The following is a 25,015-nucleotide window of genomic DNA, read 5'->3' on the forward strand; positions in this document are numbered from 1 at the left end:
TGTGCAGTCATGTGAAGACACAGGTGGCTGGTGGTGTGAAACAAAGGGGTTATTCGGGCTGTAACTGAGAGTGGCATTGATGGTTGGCTGTGTTGGTGGTGGCCTAGCCCTCCTGGCTGTTTGTTGGACAGGGTTAGTGGAATGGAAGTGAGTTTGGATGTATTCGCTTGTCCGTTCAAGTTTACTTTGTTCTGTTGAATTTGTTTCATCTAGCACAATGTAATTGTTGCCCTCTGTAACCGCTGACTCCCACACAGCTGCTACGGCTTCAGCTTCTGCTGCTTCACGGCAGGTGGCTAGTGTCTCAATTTCAGTCTCTTTTTTAACTTTCTCTATCTTAGCTTTGGCTTCTTGCTGAGCATATTCGGCACGCACTTTTGCAGCTGCTGCTTTTGCTCGTGCGCGAAATAAAGCATTGGTTGATGAGGCAGATGAATGAAAGCTGCTCCCACTCCTGCTTGATTTATTAGATCTACTTTCCATCTTGACTCGAAGTTCAATGCTAATTTCTCAGTCTTTTCACTGTGTTGTCCTCACTGCAGTGTATGAACTGAAGCTATCCAACCAGTTAAACTCTGATGCAATAACCAGGAGTCTGTTCTGTAGTTAACATTTCACTGTTGTTTATCTGAAGAATCCAGCATTACATGGCAGAGTGAAAACTGTAACAAAACAAAGTTTGACTGTTTTTAACATAAAGCTCAGCTTCACATGAAGTCTCATTGTAAATACATGTAAATAAAAACAATCTTTTTAACCTATTTATTACATTCTCTTCCTAACATAAACTTAACTTAAACTATCAATATTTCAATTTAGCAAGGCATTCACTTACGACTTTGCTTCTAGCATCGTTCACGGAGGAATTCTTTGAAGTAGAAACCGATTTCAGTAGACAGGAACTGAACGTGAAGTAACTGATGACAAGACAGGAAGTGGTAAAGAAAATACAGGAAACGGTATCAAAATAAAAGTGCTATTCTTTCTCAAAGTGTCAATATAAAAGTTTCACTACATACATCGCCCTAATGGCGACACAATTACTTTTGAAAGAAATGGTCATGATGATGGCATGCTCTAAAAAACTCCTGTCCTCACTTCGAAAACGAATGAAGTTAGGTTTCGGTCATAACTTGAAATTACCTGGTCAAATCTTAATTGCCACCTGTAAGTATGCTATACTGTTAAAACATAACTTTGCCCACTGTAGGAGCCATAATTAATTTCTTTATTTTTGGTTTTCATCATGGTACACTTTGTGGTTATTTGGTTTGCTTTGGTTTGTGTTTTTTGTTTGTTGGTTGTCGTGTACATGGGTGTGGCGCTGGGCGTGTGTGGTGCGCAATTGGAAGCCCTTTAATTAGTGCCCACCTGGCACCTGCGTTTCGATTCAGTTTGGCGTGGGGTGAGCATGGGGGAAGGCCATCTTTTTGCGTACCGCACTGCACTCGCACATCGCATGGACTACTAACTGCACTCTGTTAACCTGGAATAATTGCTCTGCCTTGCATCTGGAAAGACCATTGGGGTCTAAAGACTGTTGGGGTCTCGTGTGAAATGGTGAGCAAATAAACCTCAAGAAACGGAGTCGACTGTGTGGACATTACATCTTTGAGTGGGCGTAAGCAAGTTTGATTCCCTCTGCTTAGCCTACAGCGGCGCTGAACAAATTGGTTTTGGATTTAGCTGCAATACCCACCAAATTATTATTTCTGACGCGCTAATAAGGTCCTTTCCCCCTGTGATTTAAACTCACGTCCAGTCTCATACTATGAATATCCAGACTCAACCTACAAACATCCAGACTCATCCTACAGTTCTACTGTCTGCAATCGCGATTATGCACTGCTGAGCACATCGTTATTTTTAAACTACTAAATCTCGACACAACGTGAAACTTTGGCGCAAGTATCACCAGGGTCCCTGTACATGAACTTGACCATCGTTGTGAATATTATTTCTGCACATTACATAAATATCGACTTGGCTCTACCTAGGCAACAACAACACGGAAGTAACGCTTGAATGCACTGCTGAGCACATCAAAACTATGCTGACAAAACACGCTTTTAAGCAAACCCCTTCCATACGAACGAACTTGTTAACGTTTGTTTTCATATGTTGGGATCTTGATAATACTACAACCCAAGTTTGATGGTCTATGAAGCCTTATTTGTATTTTAAATCCAGCGATTTTGACGGTATGCTAACCATAGGGTTACACTGTGGAATCTTCGCCGTGGGGAGCGAACATGGCGTCCATGATTCAAGTTGGCCACACTCTCTCTATGTACGGCTCTGGGCCCACCTGGAAAATGCCCTGAGAGACAGATTACCAGTCCAGCCTTGCATGTTGTTACCCAGTAAAATTGCTCAAAGGTTGTCCTGTGTATCATCACTTGAGAGTCTGTTCATGCTCCCTCTAGTGCCATTGAGATGAGAGTCTCACTTACTGACTAAAACCAAATCTTCATGTCCCAAAACCCCCAGTCTGATTCTTAGTTTTTAAAATACTGTTCTTTGTCCCTTAGTGCCATGGAGAAGAGACCAGGATCTCCTACAGAGAGCTGTGTGTCCATGAGGAGTGACAGGTCCAAGGGGGAGCCACCTGACTTCAAAGAGGTAGACCCTTCCCCTGACATGAGGTATGTCATCTTGGGCTCGTTCTTGATGGTGAAAATCTGTGTAGCACAAATGCACACTGCACATTCATAAAGTATGCTGGTTAGAAACAATGTCCATGATATCACGCCTCACTCAAGGTCACTTCAGCCATGGATGGGAGGTGTAGGGAGAGATTAGGATGGGATTTGATCTTCCAACCCTCTGTTCCAAAGTCCACTTTCCGAACCATTTAGGCCATGGCTTCACCAACATAGTTCATGTAGTTTAGTCTTTTCAACTACTGGATGGGTCCATTTGCACAAACGGGCTACATAGTACCGAAGACAAAATCAAGGCCAACAAATACATTGTTTCATGTGACGTTTTGTTGTCTCAAGCAGACTTCAATTGTTTTTAAGCAAATTTACTTCATGTGGTTAATAGTGGATGTGACTGACTTGTGTATTTGTTTGTGAACCCACCAACATGCCATAGTGCCATGGAGAAGAGACCAGGGTCTCCTACAGGGAGTTGTGCGTCCATGAGGAGTGACAGGTCAAAGGGCCACCCACCTGCCCTCCTGCGCCTCCGTTCCCGTACCACCCGGCTGGCGAGCAGCACAATGCACCAAGCGATCAAGATGCTGAACACTCAACCCACTCTCCCTCCACTGTCAGCCTCTAGCCAGCAAGGCCACTGACAACCCCCCCACCCCCCCCCCCCCCCCACTGTCAGCCTCTAGCCAGCAAGGCCACTGACAACCCCCCCCCCATCCCCCACCACCATATCTGCGACTGAACATTCCACCTGCACTACTATACTTGTGACTGAACTTTCAACTTGCACTAACTCAAAACATGCACACACACACACACACACACACACACACACACACACACACACACACACACACACCACACACACACACACACACACACACACACACACACACACACACACACACACACACACACACACACACACACACACCACAAGCACACTGCACTTTCTGCACTAAACCCAAACATACACACACTGACACACACACACACACACACACACACACACACACACACACACACACACACCCACACACACACACACACACACACACACACACACACACACACACACACACACACACACACACACACACAGACACACGAACACACACACAAGACGCACACCGCACCTTCTACCTGCACTAAACACATACACACACACACACACACACACACACACACACACACACACACACACACACACACACACACACACTGCTGCTGGTGTACTTGACAGACCTTTTTATATTTATTTTCTTCAAAATGCTACTATTACCATGTCAGAAGGCTATAAAGGACTTTTTTAGGAAAAGCACAAAAGCACAACAAATACCTCTTAATGTATGTCCTCTACAAGTCTTCTGTTGTCCAGTCTTGCACTTTAAATGTCTGTACGAGCACTGTCTATGTCCATACTGTCTTAAGTCCATGTATAAGTACTGTCTATGTCTATACTGTCTATGTCCTTACCTTAATTAGTCTATGTCTGTATGGGAAAGCAAGAAATGTAATTTCAAATTCTTTGTATGACCAGTGCATTTAAAGAAATTGACAATAAAACCTACTTGACTTGACTATTCATTGTGTGACAGTCGATATGGTTGATGTGTATGTTTGTGTTTGTGAGCCCACCAGCATACCGAACTGTGAGTCTGTCCTTGTTCCATCTGTCTCTTAGTACCATGGAGAAGAGACCAGGGTCTCCTACAGAGAGCTGTATGTCCATGAGGAGTGACAGGTCAAAGGACAACCCACCTGAATTCAAAGAAGCAGAGCCTCCCTCTGACCAAGGGTTTGTAAAACACATAAAAGTCAGGGACAGCAATGTTTTTTTTCTAAAAAGTTTTACAAAATGCATGAATATCCTATCATACGCCATTTATCAGAATTTCGGAACCGCACCAGTTATGGAAATTAGTTCATTTTACACCTCCCCTTGAGTTAAATGATTGAGATGTATGTTCTCCTGTAATTTCAGCCTGAGTCTGGCAACACAAGCCTACCTCCAAGTTAGCATATATAATAGTGTAATTGACAAAGCCTATATTTAATTAGTTGTTGAATATTAGGCTACTGCATTTTTGTTTTGCATTAAGAGGAGTGGTTTATCATTAGACTGGACATAACATGGGCATGTGGATTCTGGAACGTTTTCCAGCACTGTTGTTCTCTGTCTCATGTGCAAAATTTGCCATCCTGCAACGTGCCAGCAGACAGCTTTCTCTTGTTGTTGGTGCTGCTGCGTGGCACATTTTAACTTAAATAGTGAAGTGAGAGCACTCCACACTTATTCCAAACGCCCAGAAGACGGTCATAACACTGCTGGTTGGTTGCTGGCCGCTCTGATTTTAAGTATGCCTGCTGTTCTGTATAAGTATGCTGCTTGGTTCTGCCTCTTTGCACGAGACGAAAGACAGTTTGAAACGCTGTAAGAGAGAATGGGTAAGACCTAGGCCTACTCCTAGAAGTGCTTATGTCCCTTAGCAATAATGTTGTCATTAATCGGTGCAACTGATATAGAAAATGTGATTGTTGAGCTTCATCAGTAGGATGTTATGATTCACTGTGATACAGACTGACACATTATTCATTATAAATCCCTGTAACGTCTGATTTGAATTTAGTCACCCTCCTTACACAAGACTTCTTTCTCCAGAGATAATCCCTGATGTGTGTTCATAGGATTTTTCCACCATATAAGGGATCAATACCTCAAAAACACTTTCAAAGCAGTCAACTATGTTACTGAACTGTGTTACGGTCAACAGTGCAGGGGAACAAGTCTGCACTTTTTTAGGAGAAAAAACAAAGCAGACAAACCCATGTCCCTAGAACACCAATTATTGTGTTTGTTTGTCTGTCAATATGGAGATAAATTGGCAAAAATATACTCCTCCTCAACTGTCATCAGTGTTGCCAGATTGGGATGGTTCCCGCCCAATTGGGCAACTTAGGATGGCCGCGTGCAGGTAAAAATGGCATTTATCAGAAAACCCTGCCCACTTTTTGCCATAGAAATCAATAGAATTGGGCGGGATCAGGGATGGGCAGTATTGCTATTACATCTAATTGAAATACATTTTGAAATACAAAATACTATTTTGTATTTTTATTTCACATAAGTGAATTACATGTATTTGTATTTTGTATCAAAATACTTTCCTCCAGTATTTTGTGTATTTCTCAAAACTACAAATACAAAATACTTTGTTCTAAAGAATGTTATTACATAATATGAACACAAGATGGTACTGTAGGTTAAAAAGTATATGAATGCCCCATAGCTGAATTGGAGGCACATGCTTGGATTTCTTACAGTAAGCCCTGACTGCACAGGAAGTTCAATTTGGTTCAAGGTGATTGGCTAATCATTTAATTAATTCCTCAATGAGGTGTTAATGTTTTCCCCGTGTCATTCAAACTTGCTTTCAGTTTGCCATTTAGGGCCTTTTGTGTAGAATTGAGATATTACCTGTGCATATTGTTTTAAAACTAGCTGTATAAAGTGCGTTCCAATATGCAACCTTGCTTCCTACACTTCTGCTTGTGACCTCGTACCAGGAATATGTCGGGATGACATCACTGACAACAGCATTATATTTAAATATCTCATAAAAGCTCAATTGTAAAGTCTTTGTCTCATTTGCAATTGGGATGGTGGATGAAAAACAGTCCGCTAAAAGTTGTTGTGGCTATGCTGACAGCTGGGAAACCTAATTGTTTTCTCCACGGAGGATGGGTCAGGCAGGGCGAGGCCACAAGCACAAGTGGAGGAAGCAAGGTCGCATATTGGAATGCCCTCATAGAGCCAACCAGTATAGTTGCAATACCCACTCTGGCCACCATGCTATAGGAGCGCAGTTTCAATGAGCAGTATAGTTGCAATACCTACTCTGGCCACCATCCTATAGTGCACTTTTTTTTAAAGCACTTGTATCTCTACTTTGTCACAGAAATGATTGCTATTCTTATGGCACTGACATGTTAATTCAGAATAATTAAGTCAAGAGTGAAGGGTGACCAGTTGAGAGATGTTCTCATTTGCAGGCCTCATCGAAACCGGCCTCATCGCCAACGTTGGAATGCGAAGCTGTTTGAAAAATTAGTTATGATGACACAGTCTACAGTATATCTCCCTAGGATTATTCAACTTTTTGGTCTTGTGTTTTCCCCACTGGGATGATTAAGGCCATACATACTTACTTAGCCTACAGCAGGGCCTCTTTCTTTCTTGTTTGAGCTTTTGTTTGTTTTCTAATCATCATTTCATTTCTCAGAATTGAATTGTTCAATTAATTTCATTGTGTAAGTCAAAGTGGTAGTTTTTGTACACAATGGTTTTTGTTGTATTTGTTGTGTATTTTGTGTTGTTGAAAATACAAAATATTGTATTTCAATATTAGATACTGTTACAGTTATGTATTTTGTATCTTATTTGTAACATTTTTTGCTGAGTATTTTGTATTTGTATTGAAAATACATGTAACTGTATCTTTGCCCATCCCTGGGCGGGATTTTGTGCTTCTGGGCGGGTTTTGAACATGTTTTGGGCTGGAAATCATCAGCCTGATCTGGCAACCCTGACTGTCATAGCTAATTGTAACACCATTGACGGTAACACGGCTTGACATTTCAGCCGTTTTTATGGTGTTGTGCTAACTGAGGACCTCAGAAGTTCCACCACAACACCTTAATCAATTAATGTATTTGTGTGCTTTATCTGTGTTTTTCTACATGTGATTTCTAATTCAGATTCTTATGAATATGTTGATAACACAGTTGACAGGCAATTTTCCCGCTATGAGAACATGAAAAAGAATGGATTAAATTATGGAAGGATGGAGCTCAAAACTTACCAAAAAGTCTTCCCATATCCTGCCAAAGAGGTTATGACATCACGTGATGTTATTCGTATGGCCTAAGACCAAACCATTACTGATTTATGGAGGGGGTTTCAGACCGTGACACGGTTAACACAGTTTTTGTGGACACACACAAAATGGCAAATTTCATGTATAATGGAAAGGACAGCGGTCTTTCTGACAGTTTTGTCATATTGTGATGATTACTGTGAATCAACATTTCCAATCGTCTTGGGCAAAGCAAGTTTCTTTACATGCTAATATGAAGACTGAATCTGACATTTGGAAAACAGGACGGCATGAAAACGCCCAAAACCAGTGTTAAATATTCATTCTTGCTGAGGGAAATAATGCCATGTCTACACTTTCTATATTATATGAAAGATAAATGTGTGCTAATGTCCAAAACATCATTGGATGCCGTTAATACTTAGTGGAATTGGCAAATAAAATCCATGGACTTAAAAGCGCAGCCGAATCGTAGAATCACTCCTAGACTCTCTGACACTGTGTTTAGTCGCGGTTTCTGCAGGAATTTTAATGATATCTGGTAATTACGGAATGAACGTGTCGTTCACGGGCTCCAGAATGAGCGCGTTCATAGTTCGTTCATCATCTTGTAAATACTGTACGTTCAGTTCACGTTCCCTCAAAATATGAACGCGTTCACAAACTTTCGTTCATTGAACGCGTTCGGGTACAACACTGAAGGTAGGTAACCACTCTGACAGCGGGGAGGGGTAGAAAGAGGATGACATATGAGTGTAGCGTAAAAAGCTGATGTTCAAATTCAAAGTTCAAAGTGTTCAAAGTGTAACGGAGGCTAACTAGCACAGAGTTGGCGTGGAACGTTGGTAAACCTCCCTCCGATAGCCTCATACAGTCTCGTGCCGTTGGGCCGAGAGACTAGTCTCTTGGCCCAGCGGTATCGTACTGTGTCTCTCATTGCCGAACCGTTGTAGTTGACGAGGTCGCACGTTCGATCCCCGAGGGGGGTGAACAGGTGCAAGGTCACAGTGGTGCCGTGACCCGGATGGGAGTGAGGTTTAAGGGGGAGAGTGTAACGGAGGCTAACTAGCACAGAGTTGGCGTGGAACGTTGGTAAACCTCCCTCCGATAGCCTCATACAGTCTCGTGCCGTTGGGCCGAGAGACTAGTCTCTTGGCCCAGCGGTATCGTACTGTGTCTCTCATTGCCGAACCGTTGTAGTTGACGAGGTCGCACGTTCGATCCCCGAGGGGGGTGAACAGGTGCAAGATGACCTCCGTCACATTAGTCTTGGGTAAAAAAGGAATACCATTGTTCATTTGTCATAGTGATGGTAAAATAGATCACAGTGTGACAGTTGTGCGGTAGGTCACAATTTTTTAACAGCTTGTATTTCATCCTTTATCACCAGAGAGCAAGAGAGGAGCTGTGAACAAGACACCAGGGGTCAGGACAAGCTTCAAGATTTACCTCATATTTTTGAGGTAAGGAATTCTGGGTAGTAAACTCGTATACAGGTTTTTATTCAGTATTCATGCTAATGTTTTCAAAATTGCATTGACCAACTGAACTAAAACTTAGTCAACAGTGGTTCGTATGTACCAATATACCAAAAGATATGTGATGAATATTACAGGCATGGATGTGTTTATTTGAAATAACAGAAAATATGGACACACTGTGTAGTCTGAGAAAACTTCTCCAAAATTTAAAATATTGCTATGATATTTACTTAGCATTTACTGTATTAACTTGTCCAAAGGTTAATTATTATGTAGTTACTGTGCAATTTGATGATTGTTATTCTCTGGGGCCAAACCCAGACAACTATCAGGCTGGGAAGAGTAAGGGCTTCCGCACAGCTGCTATGACAAAGTGCTGAGCACTGCTGGGCAAAACTTCGATTTCATTGTTTTCAATAGAACCCGCACACTGGCGCCGATGTCCGCGGACATTCGCCGATGTCGGATAGCAATTAGAGACAAGTTCTATTTTGTCTGCTCAGCCCATTGACTATCATTGCTATGTTCGTGTGAAATTTGGTTTGGGGGTCCGAATTATGTCGGAAGCAAAGTGTGCCGCAGTGCTGTCGGAGCCAATGTGCGGCCGGCCTAAAGAGACATGTTGCAATGTTGGGAACGGAAAGTTGTTCAGGTTACAGAACCAGATCACACAGTTGATTTGTTCTCTCAAATGTATTTTATTATTTTCGCTACAAATCATGGAGAACTCACATACTCGATAAAGCAAGTGCCTGGTAAGTGTCCTTGTACCGAGATAACAACAACCACTCCTGGTATATGAACCGTTACTGACACCTTGTGGCAGGAGGTGGAACTACACGATATCACCACAACAGTCAGGTCATTGGTGCTCAATCACTCTTTGGCAGAACAACTTTGACTTTACTGATCTGAAATGCAGCAAGATTGTTCAATGAAAGACCTATAACATGATCATAAGAGTAAATACATCTGAAATGCCATATGCACTTTAGGTGCTCGAGGAGAAGATCATCGTCTTTTTAAAGAAGGAGCTGCTGAGATTGAAGCAGATTCTTAGTCCAGACTACCAAGAAAGCATTGAGATGAAATCAGAGGAAGAGAGTGATGCCATAGAAGGAGTTCTCAAGATGGCGCTGCACTTCCTCCGTAAGATGGAGCATCAGGATCTAGCCGATGAACTGAATGACAGTAAGAATGATTTTGTCTTTTCTGGCGATTGCATTACAGAGAGGTCAAATTAATTGTTATATTTATATTTTTATTTTTTTATTGAATATCCTCTTGTATTCTTTTTTCTAGTTTGAAATACTTCATTCTTCGTGTGTTCTTCGTGTGTTTGTTTTGACAATAGATGAGATGAATGTGGGTTGTCAGAAGGATTTAAAAAGAAATCTCAAGAACAAGTACCAGAGTGTGTTCGAAGGGGTAGCCAAACAGGGAAGTTCTGTTCTGCTGGACAAAATCTACACAGATCTCTACATCACTGAGGGAGAAAGTGGGAAAGTCAATGAGGAGCATGAGGTCAGGCAGATTGAGTACAGATGCAAGAAACCAGCTGGACAGGACAGACCAATTAAATGTGTTGACATCTTCAAGCCTTCATCAATTCATGACAAACCAATCAGAAGAGTTCTCACAAAGGGGGTGGCTGGCATTGGCAAAACTATCTCTGTGCAAAAGTATGTCCTAGACTGGGCTAAAGGAAATGACAACCAAGAGATCAATTTCATCTTCCCACTGTGCTTTCGGGAGCTCAACATCATGAAAGAAAACGAGTACTCTTTAATGGATCTTCTTCACCACTTCTTTCCAGAGCTAAAGGAATTCAAATTTGTCTGCCAGGAAAAGTATCAAGTGCTGTTTGTCCTTGATGGTCTGGATGAGTGTCGACTTCAACTTGACTTTCAGGGAAATGAGAGTTTGACGGACATGAGAGCTGTCAAATCATTGGATGGCATCTTGACAAATCTCATCAAGGGTAATCTGTTCCCCTCTGCTCTACTGTGGATAACCTCTCGACCAGCAGCAGCCGGCAGAATCCCTGCTGAGTGTGTTGACCTGGTGACAGAAGTGCAAGGGTTCAATGACTCCCAAAAGGAAGAGTATTTCAGGAAGAGGATCAGTGATGAAAGTTGTGCAAGCAAAATCATTTCACACATTAAATCATCCAGGAGCCTCCACATCATGTGCCACATACCCGTTTTCTGCTGGATTGCTGCTATGGTTCTTCAGATGATTTATTCCACAGGACACACACAAGTACCAAAGACTTTGACCGAGATGTACACATTTTTCCTCATGTTTCAAACCAGACAGAGAAGCGCCAAATTTGACAACTTGCAAGACCCTGAGCCACAATGGAACCATGAGCTAATCCTCCGTCTTGGAAAGCTGGCCTATGAACAGTTAGAAAAGGGCAATCTGATATTTTATGCAGAAGACCTCAGAGAATGTGACATTGATGTCAAAGAGGCAACAATTTGCTCTGGGATGTGCACCCAGATCTTCAGAGAAGAATCTGGCATCTTTCTAGGAACAGTGTTCTGCTTCGTGCATCTCAGTATTCAGGAGTATCTTGCTGCTCTGTATGCATTTCTGATGATGGCAAATGAAGGTAATGACATAATATCCACACAGCATGCCCATCAAAAAGCAGAGTCCATGATCATCTTGCAGAGGAGAGCTGTGGACAAAGCTTTGGCCAATGATGATGGACGCTTCGACCTCTTCCTTCGCTTCCTTCTTGGCCTCTCTCTGGAGTCAAATCAGACTCTCCTGGATGGCCTGATGAGTAGAAGACAAGGAGGCTTTATGGACAAGATCAGGACGGCTTTTGGCCTTGCTGACAATGATAAAACAATCAGGTACATTAAGGACAAGATCAGGGAGGCCCCTTCCTCAGAAAGGATGATCAACCTTTTCCACTGTCTGAATGAACTCAATGACCACTCCTTAGTGGAGCAGATCCAGAGCTACCTTAGTGCAGGAAATCTTTCAAAGGCCAAACTCACACCTGGCCAGTGGTCCGCTCTAGTGTTTGTACTCCTGACGTCAGACCAGAATCTGGATGTGTTTGACCTGAAGAAGTTTATTAGGTCTGATGAAGCTCTCCTGAGGCTGAAGCCAGTAATGGAGGAGTCCCACACAACTCTGTAAGTAAAATGTAAATCTAGCAGATGTACTAAATAAGTTTTATAGCTAACTCTGGTACTAGAACTGTCTTGCACATGGCACCTGTCAAATGAACTGATTGATTAAACTAAACTAAATCTAATGACTGGTTGAACAAATGATTACTTCTGTTTTGTTGAGTACATTTGGCACAACATTAGCATGCAGTACATACAGCATCACAATGCTTTTATTATGTCTTCTAGTTACTGGTGGTCTTTTCCCCTTCAGGCTTGATAGCTGTGGACTCACCTCACAGAGCTGCACAACACTATCGTCCATCCTCTGCAAAGAATCATCAAAGCTCAGAAATCTGGATCTCAGTGGCAACTGCATCGGAGATATTGGAGTCAAGAATCTGTGCAGTGGCCTGAAGAACCTAAACTGTGCCCTGGAGACTTTGAGGTTAGGTCTTGGTTAGGCTCATTTGGTCTCTGACAGGTTTCTTTTTCTTTTTCTCTCTATATATATATTGCACACTCGTTTGCTCTCTCCCTCCCTCTTTTTAGGACTGAGTGTTTTCTAATTTTGACTTAAAACCATTTATTTAATTTTAAATGAATGGGAAGAAATCCCTTCATAACTTGTACTTATATCTTGAAAGTAGGGGTGGGCATAGATTAATTTTTTTAATCTAGATTAATCTCACTGCAATTATGAAATTAATCTAGATTAATCTAGATTAATCTATATCAAAATGGCTCATTCAGAATAGGCACGATAGAGAAATAATGCTGAAAAAACCTTGGGGTTTCTTAAGACAGATGGCGCATTAGACCAGAGCTCATCTTTTTTTCCAAAATGCATCTCATCTTCAAAAAATGGTCATATTGATACTTGGAGATGAAAAAAATCACAGCAATATGTGTAAAGTGTGTCCAATATGTTAGGAAGCATTTACAGTTATAAGATACTGAAATTTCAAAATGAACAGCGCTATAAGTTGTAGATGCAAATACAGATAAATCTATCAAACATTTAGGCTATTTAAACACAATGACCTCAACAATTCAGCATTTCATTTCTAATGGGGAGAGAGAGAGAGAGAGAGAGAGAGAGAGAGAGAGAGAGAGAGAGAGAGAGAGAGAGAGAGAGAGAGAGAGAGAGAATCTGCCACTGACTGTTAAAAGGAGCAGCGGCTCCTTTAAGAGAGGGAGGAGCTCTGCGCGTAGTAGGCACAGCCAGGGCACAGCAGCCCTCAGCAGAGCCAGGCTACTGGATATTCCTATCTAGAACCTACAGCACTGGCACACTGCGATTTGACAGTTGTCTTCAGAGTTAGAATGCCAGATGAGTTACAACTCGACATGAATTCAGTTTGCAAAAAAAAAAAGTCAAGCGCGACAACCGCAAGGTTTATTACCGTCGGACATGAGAATATCTCACTGAATCGCAAATGTTCGCGATTGCAACACAAACATTCAGCGAGAGTAGATATTGACAGTTTCAGTTTGACAATCTTCAAAATGCATAGGACTATCACACGGAATGTTTTGCAATTATAGCACAGGCAAGATTTCTGGAAGTTGCTGATGTATTCTATGCAATGCGTGAGGAAATGTAGGCTATGTCGGGCTGGTAGCTACTCACACACAATAATGTCTCTATGCTTCACCTCAAACAATAACGTCTCTTTAGTCTACCACTTATGAAAAAGCACTCAAACAACAACTACCACGGCAGAGGGATTAATGTTTTCAGCTGCAAACACTTCATATTTAGTAGGTCTGCTGAAACAACAGGTGGAGAGAGGAGAAGCGACTGGAGCGCAGTCTAAAAGCGTCTGTCAATTAAACGCTATGGTGACGTGCATACCCAAACTCCAAACCTATATTTTGAGAATAGATTAACGTGCGATATTTTCTTTATCGCGCGACAAGAGTCTCACATTATCGCAGCACGTTAACGCCGATAACGGCCCACCACTACTTTAAAGTGATTTCACACATGCTTAAAGTGTCTGCCAATGGAACAAATAACTTTTTTTCTGGTCAGATTTTTTACATTTACACATGTACAAAGATATAGTTTTTTGAAGAATCTGATCAAGGTATAAATGACATGTTCTATTGGCAGAGAGAGAGACAGAGAGAGAGAGAGAGAGAGAGAGCGAGAGTGAGAGAGAGAGACAGAGAGAGAGAGAGAGAAAGAGAGAGAGAGAGAGACAGACAGACAGAGACAGAGAGAGACAGACAGAGAGAGAGCGGTGCAGAGCTAAATCTGGTACTAGAACTGTCTTGTACATGGCTCATGTCAAATACATGATTAGATTAAACTAAACTAAGTCTAATGACTGGTTGAACAAATGATTACTTCTGTTTTGTTGGGTACATTTGACACAACATTAGCATGCAGTACATATAGAATCACAATGCTTTTATTATGTCTTCTAGTTACTGGTGGTCTTTTCCCCTTCAGGCTTGATAGCTGTGGGCTCACCTCACAGAGCTGCACAACACTAGCGTCCATCCTCTGCAAAGAATCATCAAAGCTCAGAAATCTGGATCTCAGTGGAAACCACATCAGCGATATTGGAGTCAAGAATCTGTGCAGTGGCCTGAAGAACCCTAACTGTGCCCTGGAGACTCTGAGGTTAGGTCTTGGTTTGGTTCATTTGGTCTCTTATCTTGCTTTCTCTATCTGCCTTGCACACTCGTTTGTCCTTTCGTTTCTCACTCTTTTTAGGACTGAGTGACTCAATACTGACACTGACATTGCATGCAGACACGCTTGACAACACTCACCATGGATAGACATTTGGCCATTTAAAAATTAGAAATATTTGCTATCTTTGTGTCCCTCTTTTATAGTGTTGTACATTGGCGCTGCCCTCATGATTCGATTCAATTACGATTCGGGAGGTTTCGATTCGATTCAATTCTACAATCCATTGCAATGCATTACATTTCTACTGAAAGCAAAGAAAATGTTTCATCAGTCATGATGAGGCAATACAAGTAGCATTGATTCTGGAACTTGCCGCATTGAATTGAATCGTTCATGCCCCGCATTGCATTGCATTGCCGAATCGATTATTCATGACACCAGTACTCTTTTATATTTCACCCGAATTAAATCATATTTCAAGAAATGTTTTCTTCTTTTGAATTAAGAACATTTATTTAATCTTACATCAAGGGGAACAAAAATCCATTAATAATTTGTACTTTTCTCTTGGAAGTGTAGATCTCATACTTGCTTAAATAATCTGCCAATGGAACAAGTCACTTTTTTCCGATCAGATTTTTCACTCTTTCAACCAGATGTACAAGATACAGTATAATTGCTTGGAGCAAGTAGAAGAATCTGATCAGGGGAAAATGACAAGTTCTATTGGGGGTGGGGGAGAGAGAGAGAGAGAGAGAGAGAGAGAGAGAGAGAGAGAGAGAGAGAGAGAGAGAGAGAGAGAGAGAGAGAGAGAGAGAGAGAGAGAGAGAGAGAGAGAGAGAGAGAGAGACAGCTGAGAAAACAGGCTTGGGTGAATAGGAGCATAGGAGCAGTCTTATACACTAGAAATATTGGTTGTGTGTGTGTGTGTGTGTGTGTGTGTGTGTGTGTGTGTGTGTGTGTGTGTGTGTGTGTGTGTGTGTGTGTGTGTGTGTGTGTGTGTGTGTGTGTGTGTGTGTGTGTGTGTGTGTGTGTGTGTGTGTTTGAGTTCTCTATCTTACACACACTCTCTCTCTCTCTCTCTCGAGTGCACACACACAAACACACACACACACACAGGATACCAGGAGACTCAGGAGTGAAGCAGCTCTGTGCTCTACTGGAGGATTCACACTGCAGAATTAAGAAACTCAAGTTGGTGGTTTAATGTGTTTCTGTGTTCATTCATGATGTGATTAAAAGCAGTGTTAGTTTAGAGCAGATATAATTTGTTATTAGTGCCTTTCGATAATATTCTATAGTTAGCATACGAGTGCTCGGCATACAGTAAGTTCATATTTGGTATGGTCTTGGTCCTTGGCTAATGTAAGAGCAGGGATTTAAGCAGAATGATTTCAGCGTATACTTTATAATGGCTTGAAAAGCATAACCATTATAGGGAAATGGACTTTGGGGAGTAAGGTGATAATGCAGGATCATTTGAAAGTTTTCCATGCATGACAATTGTAAGAACAGGATGAATTCAAGCTCTATGAAGGGTGTCAACCCTATAGTTTCCCTGAAATACCTGTTTCTTCATTTTGACAGTTCTGCACACTACAAGTTTTGGTTGTGTGTGTAAGTGTGTGTGTGTGTGTGTGAGAGAGAGAGAGAGAGAGAGAGAGAGAGAGAGAGAGAGAGAGAGAGAGAGAGAGAGAGAGAGAGAGGAGAGAGAGAGAGAGAGATAGAGAGAGAGAGAGGGAGAGAGAGAGAGAGAGAGAGAGAGAGAGAGAGAGAGAGAGAGAGAGAGAGAGAGAGAGAGAGAGAGAGAGAGAAAGAGAGAGAGATAATCTAATGACGACATCTAATGACTGGTTGAACAAATGATTGCTTCTGTTTTGTTGAGTACATTTGGCACAACAATGCTTTTATTATGTCTTCTAGTTACTGGTGGTCTTTTCCCATTCAGGCTTGATAGCTGTGGACTCACCTCACAGAGCTGTACAACACTAGCTTCCATCCTCTGCAAAGAGTCATCAAAGCTCAGAAAACTGGATCTCAGTGGCAACTGCATTGGAGATGTTGGAGTCGAGAGACTGTGTAGCGGATTGAAGAGCCCACACTGTGCCCTGGACACTCTGAGGTTAGGTCTTGACTAGGTTCATTTGGTCCCTTACAANTTTCTTTCTCTCTCTCTCTCTCTCTCTCTCTCTCTCTCTCTCTCTCTCTCTCTCTCTCTCTCTCTATATATATTGCACACTTGTTTGCTCTCTCCTTTCTCCCTCTTTTTAGGACTGAGTGTTTTCTAATTTTGACTTAAAACCATTTATTTAATTTTAAATGAATGGGAAGAAATCCCTTCATAACTTGTACTTATATCTTGAAAGTGATTTCACACATGCTTAAAGTGTCTGCCAATGGAACAAATAACTTTTTTTCTGGTCAGATTTTTTACATTTACACATGTACAAAGATATAGTTTTTTGAAGAATCTGATCAAGGTATAAATGACATGTTCTATTGGCAGAGAGAGAGAGAGAGAGAGAGAGAGAGAGAGAGAGAGAGAGAGAGAGAGAGAGAGAGAGAGAGAGAGAGAGAGAGAGAGAGAGAGAGAGAGAGAGAGAGAGAGAGAGAGAGACAGAGAGAGACAGAGAGAGAGAGAGAGAGAGAGAGAGAGAGAGAGAGAGAGAGAGAGGAACACAGGGTTGTGTGAATAGGAGCAGTCCTATACACTAGACATCTTACAAACATCTGTGTGTGTGTATGTGTATGTGTGTGTGTGTGTGTGTGTGTGTGTGTGTGTGTGTGTGTGTGTGTGTGTGTGTGTGTGTGTGTGTGTGTGTGTGTGTGTGTGAGAGAGAGAGAGAGTGTGTTTGAGCGCTCTCTCACACTCTCTCACACACTCAAACACACACACACACACACACACACACACACACACACACACACACACACACACACAGGCCTACTACTACAGGCCTTCTGCCTAGTAGACATAGGCCTACTATATGTGTAGCCTGATTATCATCGACTTTCAAATCTCTTCGAGACTTGGTCTGACCAAGTGCATAACAATTAACATTTCCCAGACGGCATTTCCCAAATGGCCTCCCTTTGTTTGGTCATGATTGTTTGCTTCCCAACAAAGTGGGAGGAGTTTCCGTATTTGCGGGAACTCAGAAAGTACTTGAGTTGACTCTTGACCTGACTGGTAGCATCGCTGATTCTGTTGCGTCACTAGGAGGACACGGCCAGGCTACTAAATGTCTGCACCAAGACATGGCAAATGTAATATTAAGCAAGAGTAATATTAAACAGCAATAACCTCTTCTCCCTCCAGGTTGTCAGACTGTGGTGTAAGTGGGGAAGGATATGCTGGTCTGGCTGCAGCTCTCAAATCAAAGCTTTCACACCTGGAGGAGCTGGACCTGAGAGGAAACGACCCTGGAGACTCTGGAGTGGAGCTTCTCACTTCGGCACTGACCAATCAGAAGTGCAAACTCAGGTGAGAGTGTGTAGTTTGAGTTAAAATTCAGTGTGATACGAACATGTTTTCTAGTGTACAGCATATGGAAATAAAGCACATTATGGAGTCAGGGAAAGGTCTAGGCCTATGTGTTGGGCATTGCACACAGTTTACAGAGAGATGCAATAATCAAACTATGGCTTGACTGGCTTATGATGAGATGAAGTTGGCATTTGTGGTAGCCAAAGAAAATTGAGAACCACTGGGCCTCCATTCTCCCCTCTTTACACAATGTATTTTTATTGCCGTGCCAATGTCTTTGCAACATATTTTTATGTATATGAATTTATTCTGCTCTATTGTTAGCATTGTGACTACAGAGAAAGTTAAGTTATTTGTCACACAAAAAATGATCAAAACTTTATTTCTATTTAAATGTGGCTCCCTCATAAATAACGTGCTGTTCTCTCTCCTCCTTTTGTAGGTTGTTGTCTGATGAAGCAGAGAGTGCCTGTGAGTACCTGACTTCAGTTTTATATGAAAACCCCTTACTCCTGACAGAGCTGGACCTGGAAAGGAAGATGCCAGGAGACTCAGGAGTGAAGCTGCTCTGTCCTCTACTGGGGGATTCACACTGCAGAATCAAGAAACTCTCGTTAGTTTTTTTCTAGTTGATTCATGAAGTAGGTAGTTACGAACAGGAAAGAATGGTTGTGTTATGTTAGCACATACAGTATGTGACTCTATCTTTATATTTATTTATTATGTTTATTTAAAAAAAATCTATATCCATACTTTTACATTGTGTTCATCATTCACTAGTGTGCATGTAGGATTGCTACGCTCGGTGTACAGTAAGCACATATTTGGCCTCGTAGCTGGCCTCGGTGTACAGTAAGCATGTATTTGGCATGGTATCTGGCCTTGGTGTACAGCAGGGGTGTCAAACTCATTTTGGTCCGCATTTTCACGCATTCTAACATCCCGTTTCCAATTTCAGCTTAATAGGAACCAATACAAATCCAATTATATTTATTATTTAATTACAACCAATACCAATACAATACGAATAAGAAGTATTAACATGTTATCTCTATATATGAGGTCTATAATGAGCTTTATGAGCTTCATCCAATGCCTGTTACAGTACAAATTCACCATTTATAATAGAAGTGTGATGTGCACTTTACTACATATATACAGTATAACAGAGGGACCATTGGGTTAATGTCATGCAGGTATCGATTTTGCCCCGAGGGGCGTAATTGCGCATTTTGGTTTTTTTTTTTTTAAATTACGGTAAGCACGTAAGCTATTTCACGTGGTAGCTGGCCCCCTATCCTCCCCGGCTCCTGTGTTCTTGGGTTAGGGTTAAGAATGGGGTTTGGACTATGCAATAATGACAGGTTAGGGATGGGGTTTGGACTATGCAATAATGACAGGTTAGGGTTAGGGATGGGGTTTGGACTATGCAATAATGACAGGTTAGGGTTAGGGATGGGGTTTGGTCTATGCAATAATGACAGGTTAGGGTTTAAGTTGGGTTAGGGTCTATGCAATAATGACAGGTTAGGGTTTAAGTTGGGTTAGGGTCTATGCAATAATGACAGGTTAGGGTTTAAGTTGGGTTAGGGTCTATATCAGGGGTCAGGAACCTTTTTTTTGGAGAGAGCCATAAACGCCAAATTTTTCAAAAGAAATTTTCATGAGAGCCATACCATTTTAAAAACACTGAATACAATCAAAGGCATGTATTTCAATTAAGCCCAACAATTTTAGAGAGTACTGTCAATTGATAACAGGTAAGAATAGGATTGCCAACTGTCAACTTCATTATGGCAAGGTCTGGGGAAATTTTGCATTTCTTAGATGTAATTTCCTGCATTTTAACACTTTTTAACCTCCCTTGTCCTGTCCTTGTCCTTTTCACCTCCCTTGTCCTGTTTCAACTCAATATGGAACCCGTAATTTTATTTATAAATACAGGACGATTCCATATTTCAAGGCAACCCTAGATAAGTAAGAGCCATATACACTTCCCAAAAGAGCCACATGTGGCTCTAGAGCCATAGGTTCCTGACCCCTGGTCTATATGCACATCAACTTTCTTCGATGACCTGTGGAACACCTGAGGAGTACGCTCTCCTGAGAAGCAGATGAGGTAAGATGACAGCTGCCAATCACCTCACAGGAAGATGAAACTGGTGTAGTATTCATGACCGTATCACTAATATACAGATGGATGAGAGCCCAATATGATATAGGTGGATGAGAGTCTACGTATAGGTTGGAAAAAATATCTGAGACACATGTCATTTTAGTGTGGGAAGTTTCATGGCTGAAGTGGACCAGCCTGTTGGCCTCATCTTCATTTATTGCATATTGCACCAGTAAAGTGAAGTGTGAAGGTTTAATTAGCAGGGTTAGAGCACAGTTTTGCTCAAAATTTTGCAATGCACACAACATTATGGGTGACGTATCAGAGCTCAAAAATGAGAAATTCTTGGTGCGCATGTACAGTATATCACGGAAGTGAGTACACCCCTCACAGGTTTTGCAGATTTGTGAGTATACTGTATCTTATCATAGGATTGCATTACAGAAATTTCACTTTGACACAATGATTAGTGACGTTTTAACATATTTAACCGCTTAAAGTTCTTGTTCACTCAGAAAAAAAACTAAATACAGCCATTCATGTTTGAACATGTACTCACAAAAGTGAGTACACCCCAGATGAAAATCCGGTAGAGAAGGGGCTGTGTTTGCTCTAATCGTCTTGAAATGAAACAAAATGAAAAGGGATGAAAAGGGAGGTCATCAGCGTGTGTTTCAACCTTTTTTGCATTGAAATTTTATATTTTGAGTCTGCATCTGGCTTAAATAGATTGGTGTGAGATTCGAATGCAATCCTATGGAGAATATCATGATCTGCTTCAGTAGTCACAGTGCATGTTGACATGCATGTTTCGTTTAGGTGTATTATAGATTACCATGTCAGTCCCACTACCATGCTTGGCTATTGAGAGGATACACACTTTTTGTAAAACTCACTTGTTTACCACTACACATGTCTCAAGAGAGATGAACAGACCAAGGATATGGATCACTGGAACCATGTCGTGTGATCTGAAGAGACCAAGATAAACAAATATACTTTAGATGGTGTCAAGCATGTGTGGTGGTAAACAAGTGAGTTTTACAAAAAAAGGTGTATCCTCTCATAAGCCAAGCATGGTAGTGGGACTGACATGGTTTGGGGATGCATGAATGCTGTCAACATTGGCAATCTGAAATACACCTAAAAGAAACATGCATGTCAACATGCACTGTGACTACTGAAGCAGATCATGATATTCTCCATAGGATTGCATTCAAAACTCACACCCATCTATTTTAGCCAGATGCATACTCAAAATGTTAAAGTTCAATGCAAAGAAAGGTTGAAACGCACACTGATGACCTCCCTTTTCATCCCTTTTCATTTCGTTTCATTTCGAGACGATTCTAGCAAACACAGCCCCTTCTCTACCGGATTTTCATCTGGGGTGTACTCACTTTTGTGAGTATATGTTCAAACATTAATGGCTGTATTTTGTTTTTTTCTGAGTGAACAAGAAATTTAAGCGGTTAAGTATGTTGTTAAAAGGTCACTAATCATTGTGTCAAAGTGAAATTTCTGTAATGCTTTCCTATGAAAAGATATACTCACAAATCTACAAAAACTGTGAGGGGTGTATTCACTTTCGTGATATACTGTAACTGTTGCATCTTTGACCGAGACAGCAAGTCTTTGTGATTTATCAAGGTAATGTCTGCATACCACCAAGAAGGATGAACCACATCCAACAGGATTAGCTGTGGGTGCAAGAGGAAGCTGTCTGAGTACTCTGAAATAGGGCCCGACCGATTATCGGCCGCACCGATATATCGGGCCGATATTTAGCATTTTTGGGATATTGGTATCGGCCATACTGTCAACAAATTTCCACCAATAAGTTTGTATTACTTTCACAACCAATTTTGCAGCCGTTTCGCTCTTATAGCGCATTCAGTGCGACTGAGAACCGTGCTGGAGCCCGTTCCCGCGATCGCGAACCGACCTTCGTGTTCACGCCATAGATATTTGCGTTCGCGAACCGGAAAATTGGTTCGCAATGCGAACCGCAAAATACTAGGTTTTTCTCTGCGAACCGTAACGACAGCGTGGTCGTCAGCAGGTTCATCCGGGTAACACAGTCACGTGCGGAAAAAGTTCAGAGCCCGGTATGAACACTGGCGGTTCGCAGATAAGCACTTAAGTGCCGAATGTAACTGGTGCAGGCATCGACACCGGCTCCGTTCTAGTCGGCCTGAAAGCCATATGAATGCGTCCTCTATTCTGCTCTCCCTACTTTTAGTTCATTCATGAGAGCATTGCCCTGCCCGTCACAGCATCTGATTGGTTTGGCACACGGAATACAATCAATCAACAAGGCTGCAAATGGTTTCAAGGCGGCCACGGCACGCGCGTGGGGGGCGGGGTGGATACGCGGTTTCAAGACGTTAGCATAGCTCTAGCTCACCACATAACCCACAGCAGAATGACACCTCACTGAAACGGATGTTCACAAAGTAATCTCAGCATAGTGTACAGTACATTTTAAACCCCTACATGGAAATGTGATCGTGTCTGTAGTCCTACACGAGAGGTGGACTGAAAGCCATGGTCAATGAGGACCAAATACAACGTGTTTGCGTTTGTTCCTGAGGCTATTTGTTGTGCTTGCCAGCCTGCTAGCTAGGTAGCCTGTCGGTGTGAAAGAATGTATTTTCCCGTAATAACTGTTACACAGAATATTAGCACAGATTGATATTAGAACCAAAGATGATTGTTCGTAATATCCTCACTTTAATAGCATTACGTTTTGGGCTGTCGCTGCGGTTCAAATATCTAGAGTAACATCATGTTACCGGTAGCCAGACAGCTATGCCGTCCCACTACCACCAAGTAGCTAGCAGGCTTGCGCTAACAACCATGGTGTCAACAACTTTATGAAGCCGTATGCAACGTGACCCAGGCACTAAAGGCACATTAGAGCTCTACTCGTTTAACCGATTAGTTTTATTGTGCGTCGCTAAGCCCTTTGACCATTTCAACACGTCCGATGTGTGATATCAAAGCGCTGGCAGCTGGCTGCTCTGTTGGGAGTTTGTCCAGAAATTAGATGTGCGCTAGGTAGGCTACAATGATCCAAATACTGCTTTGTAAATTGCCTTTATTTGTGACGTGAAAACATTACATTATACTCAGTCCTAAATGCCATTGTTTCACCTCGCTGTAATACCCCGCGCGAGTACTTATCAGAAAGGTTTTATGCATGTTGGAAACCGGCTGTGTTATCATTCTCTCACGCTGGTGATTCGTAGCTTTCGGAATGCTGCTGACTTTTAAAGAAGCAGGCACATATAGATTGCTTTCCAATATTTCATCCTGATGCCCCCATGTTCTCGGTTTCCCCCCAGAGACAGATAAGCAGCCCAGTACAGCCACAATAAACTGAATAGTTCTTCTAGCGGTGGCTATACCACAGATTTTTTTCTAGGAAGAAGGGCTGTGGTTATACGTGCTTCAGTGTGCATTATTTACTTTAAGTAAACTAGGCCTACTATTGCAATATATTTACAGAAATATACACGCCTATCTGGGCCTGTGTGATTTTGACTGTATTTTTTCTGTGACTGTATCTGACATAAAAGTTAATTATTATATAGTATTAACTGAATGTGTGTATATATAATTAACATAGTATTTTTATTTATAATAATAATTATAATAATAATAATTTATAATTAATTAATCTATTTATTTATTTTTAAATATATTTTAGGGGCTTTCATGCCTTTATTTGATAGGACAGTCTGAGATGGTGACAGGAAGCGAGTGGGACAGAGAGACGGGGCGGGATCGGGAAGTGACCCCCGCCGGACCCGAACCGGGGTCCCCGTGGGCATGCAGCGTGGGGGGCTGTCTATATTGGCTGGTTATTACGGATGGATGAGAGTCTATATTGGCTGGTTATTACAGATGGATGAGAGTCTATATTGGCTGGTTATTACAGATGGATGAGAGTCTATATTGACTGGTTATTACAGATGGATGAGAGTCTATTTTGGCTGGTTATTACTGATGAATGAGAGTTTATATTGGCTGGTTATTACTGATGGATGAGAGTTTATATTGGCTGGTTATTACAGATGGATGAGAGTCTATATTGGCTGGTTATTACAGATGGATGAGAGTCTATATTGGCTGGTTATTACAGATGGATGAGAGTCTATATTGGCTGGTTATTACAGATGGATGAGAGTCTTTATTGGCTGGTTATTGTGGATCACTGCAGTGTGTCCAGCTGCATTATTACAATCATTCATCTCATTACTACACAGTAACAGATACAGAAAGTGAAGTGTGTAGGAGAGGGGGAGGGGTGGAGCCATGAGGTAAACATAGAGGACAGGTGAGGCCTGTGAGACTACTTAATGTTGACACGTGTGTGTGTGTGTGTGTGTGTGTGTGTGTGTGTGTGTGTGTGTGTGTGTGTGTGTGTGTGTGTGTGTGTGTGTGTGTGTGTGTGTGTGTGTGTGTGTGTGTGTGTGTGTGTGTGTGTGTGTGTGTGTGTGTGTGCCCCCTTGTCTGCTTGGTGTATGACAGGGGGGTCATATACTGGACACGTTTGACAGTGCGTGTGTAAGGGACTGTACGTTATTTACCGGGGAGGGGGGGCTGGT

General features: G+C 41.8%; 1 protein-coding gene across 1 annotated transcript; it reads left to right on the forward strand.

Annotated features, from left to right (window-relative positions):
* Positions 1–4,348: 4,348 nt before the first annotated feature.
* LOC134443779 (NACHT, LRR and PYD domains-containing protein 3-like) lies at positions 4,349–22,366 on the forward strand. The gene is made up of 8 exons (XM_063193373.1): positions 4,349–4,458; positions 8,928–9,000; positions 10,014–10,209; positions 10,373–12,173; positions 14,611–14,784; positions 16,748–16,921; positions 18,729–18,899; positions 22,291–22,366. Exons 1-8 carry the CDS (start codon positions 4,349–4,351, stop codon positions 22,364–22,366), a joined length of 2,775 nt encoding a protein of 924 aa, XP_063049443.1.
* Positions 22,367–25,015: the final 2,649 nt, after the last annotated feature.

Source organism: Engraulis encrasicolus, unplaced genomic scaffold (genome assembly GCF_034702125.1).
Source record: "Engraulis encrasicolus isolate BLACKSEA-1 unplaced genomic scaffold, IST_EnEncr_1.0 scaffold_36_np1212, whole genome shotgun sequence".
Classification (NCBI taxonomy): domain Eukaryota; kingdom Metazoa; phylum Chordata; class Actinopteri; order Clupeiformes; family Engraulidae; genus Engraulis; species Engraulis encrasicolus.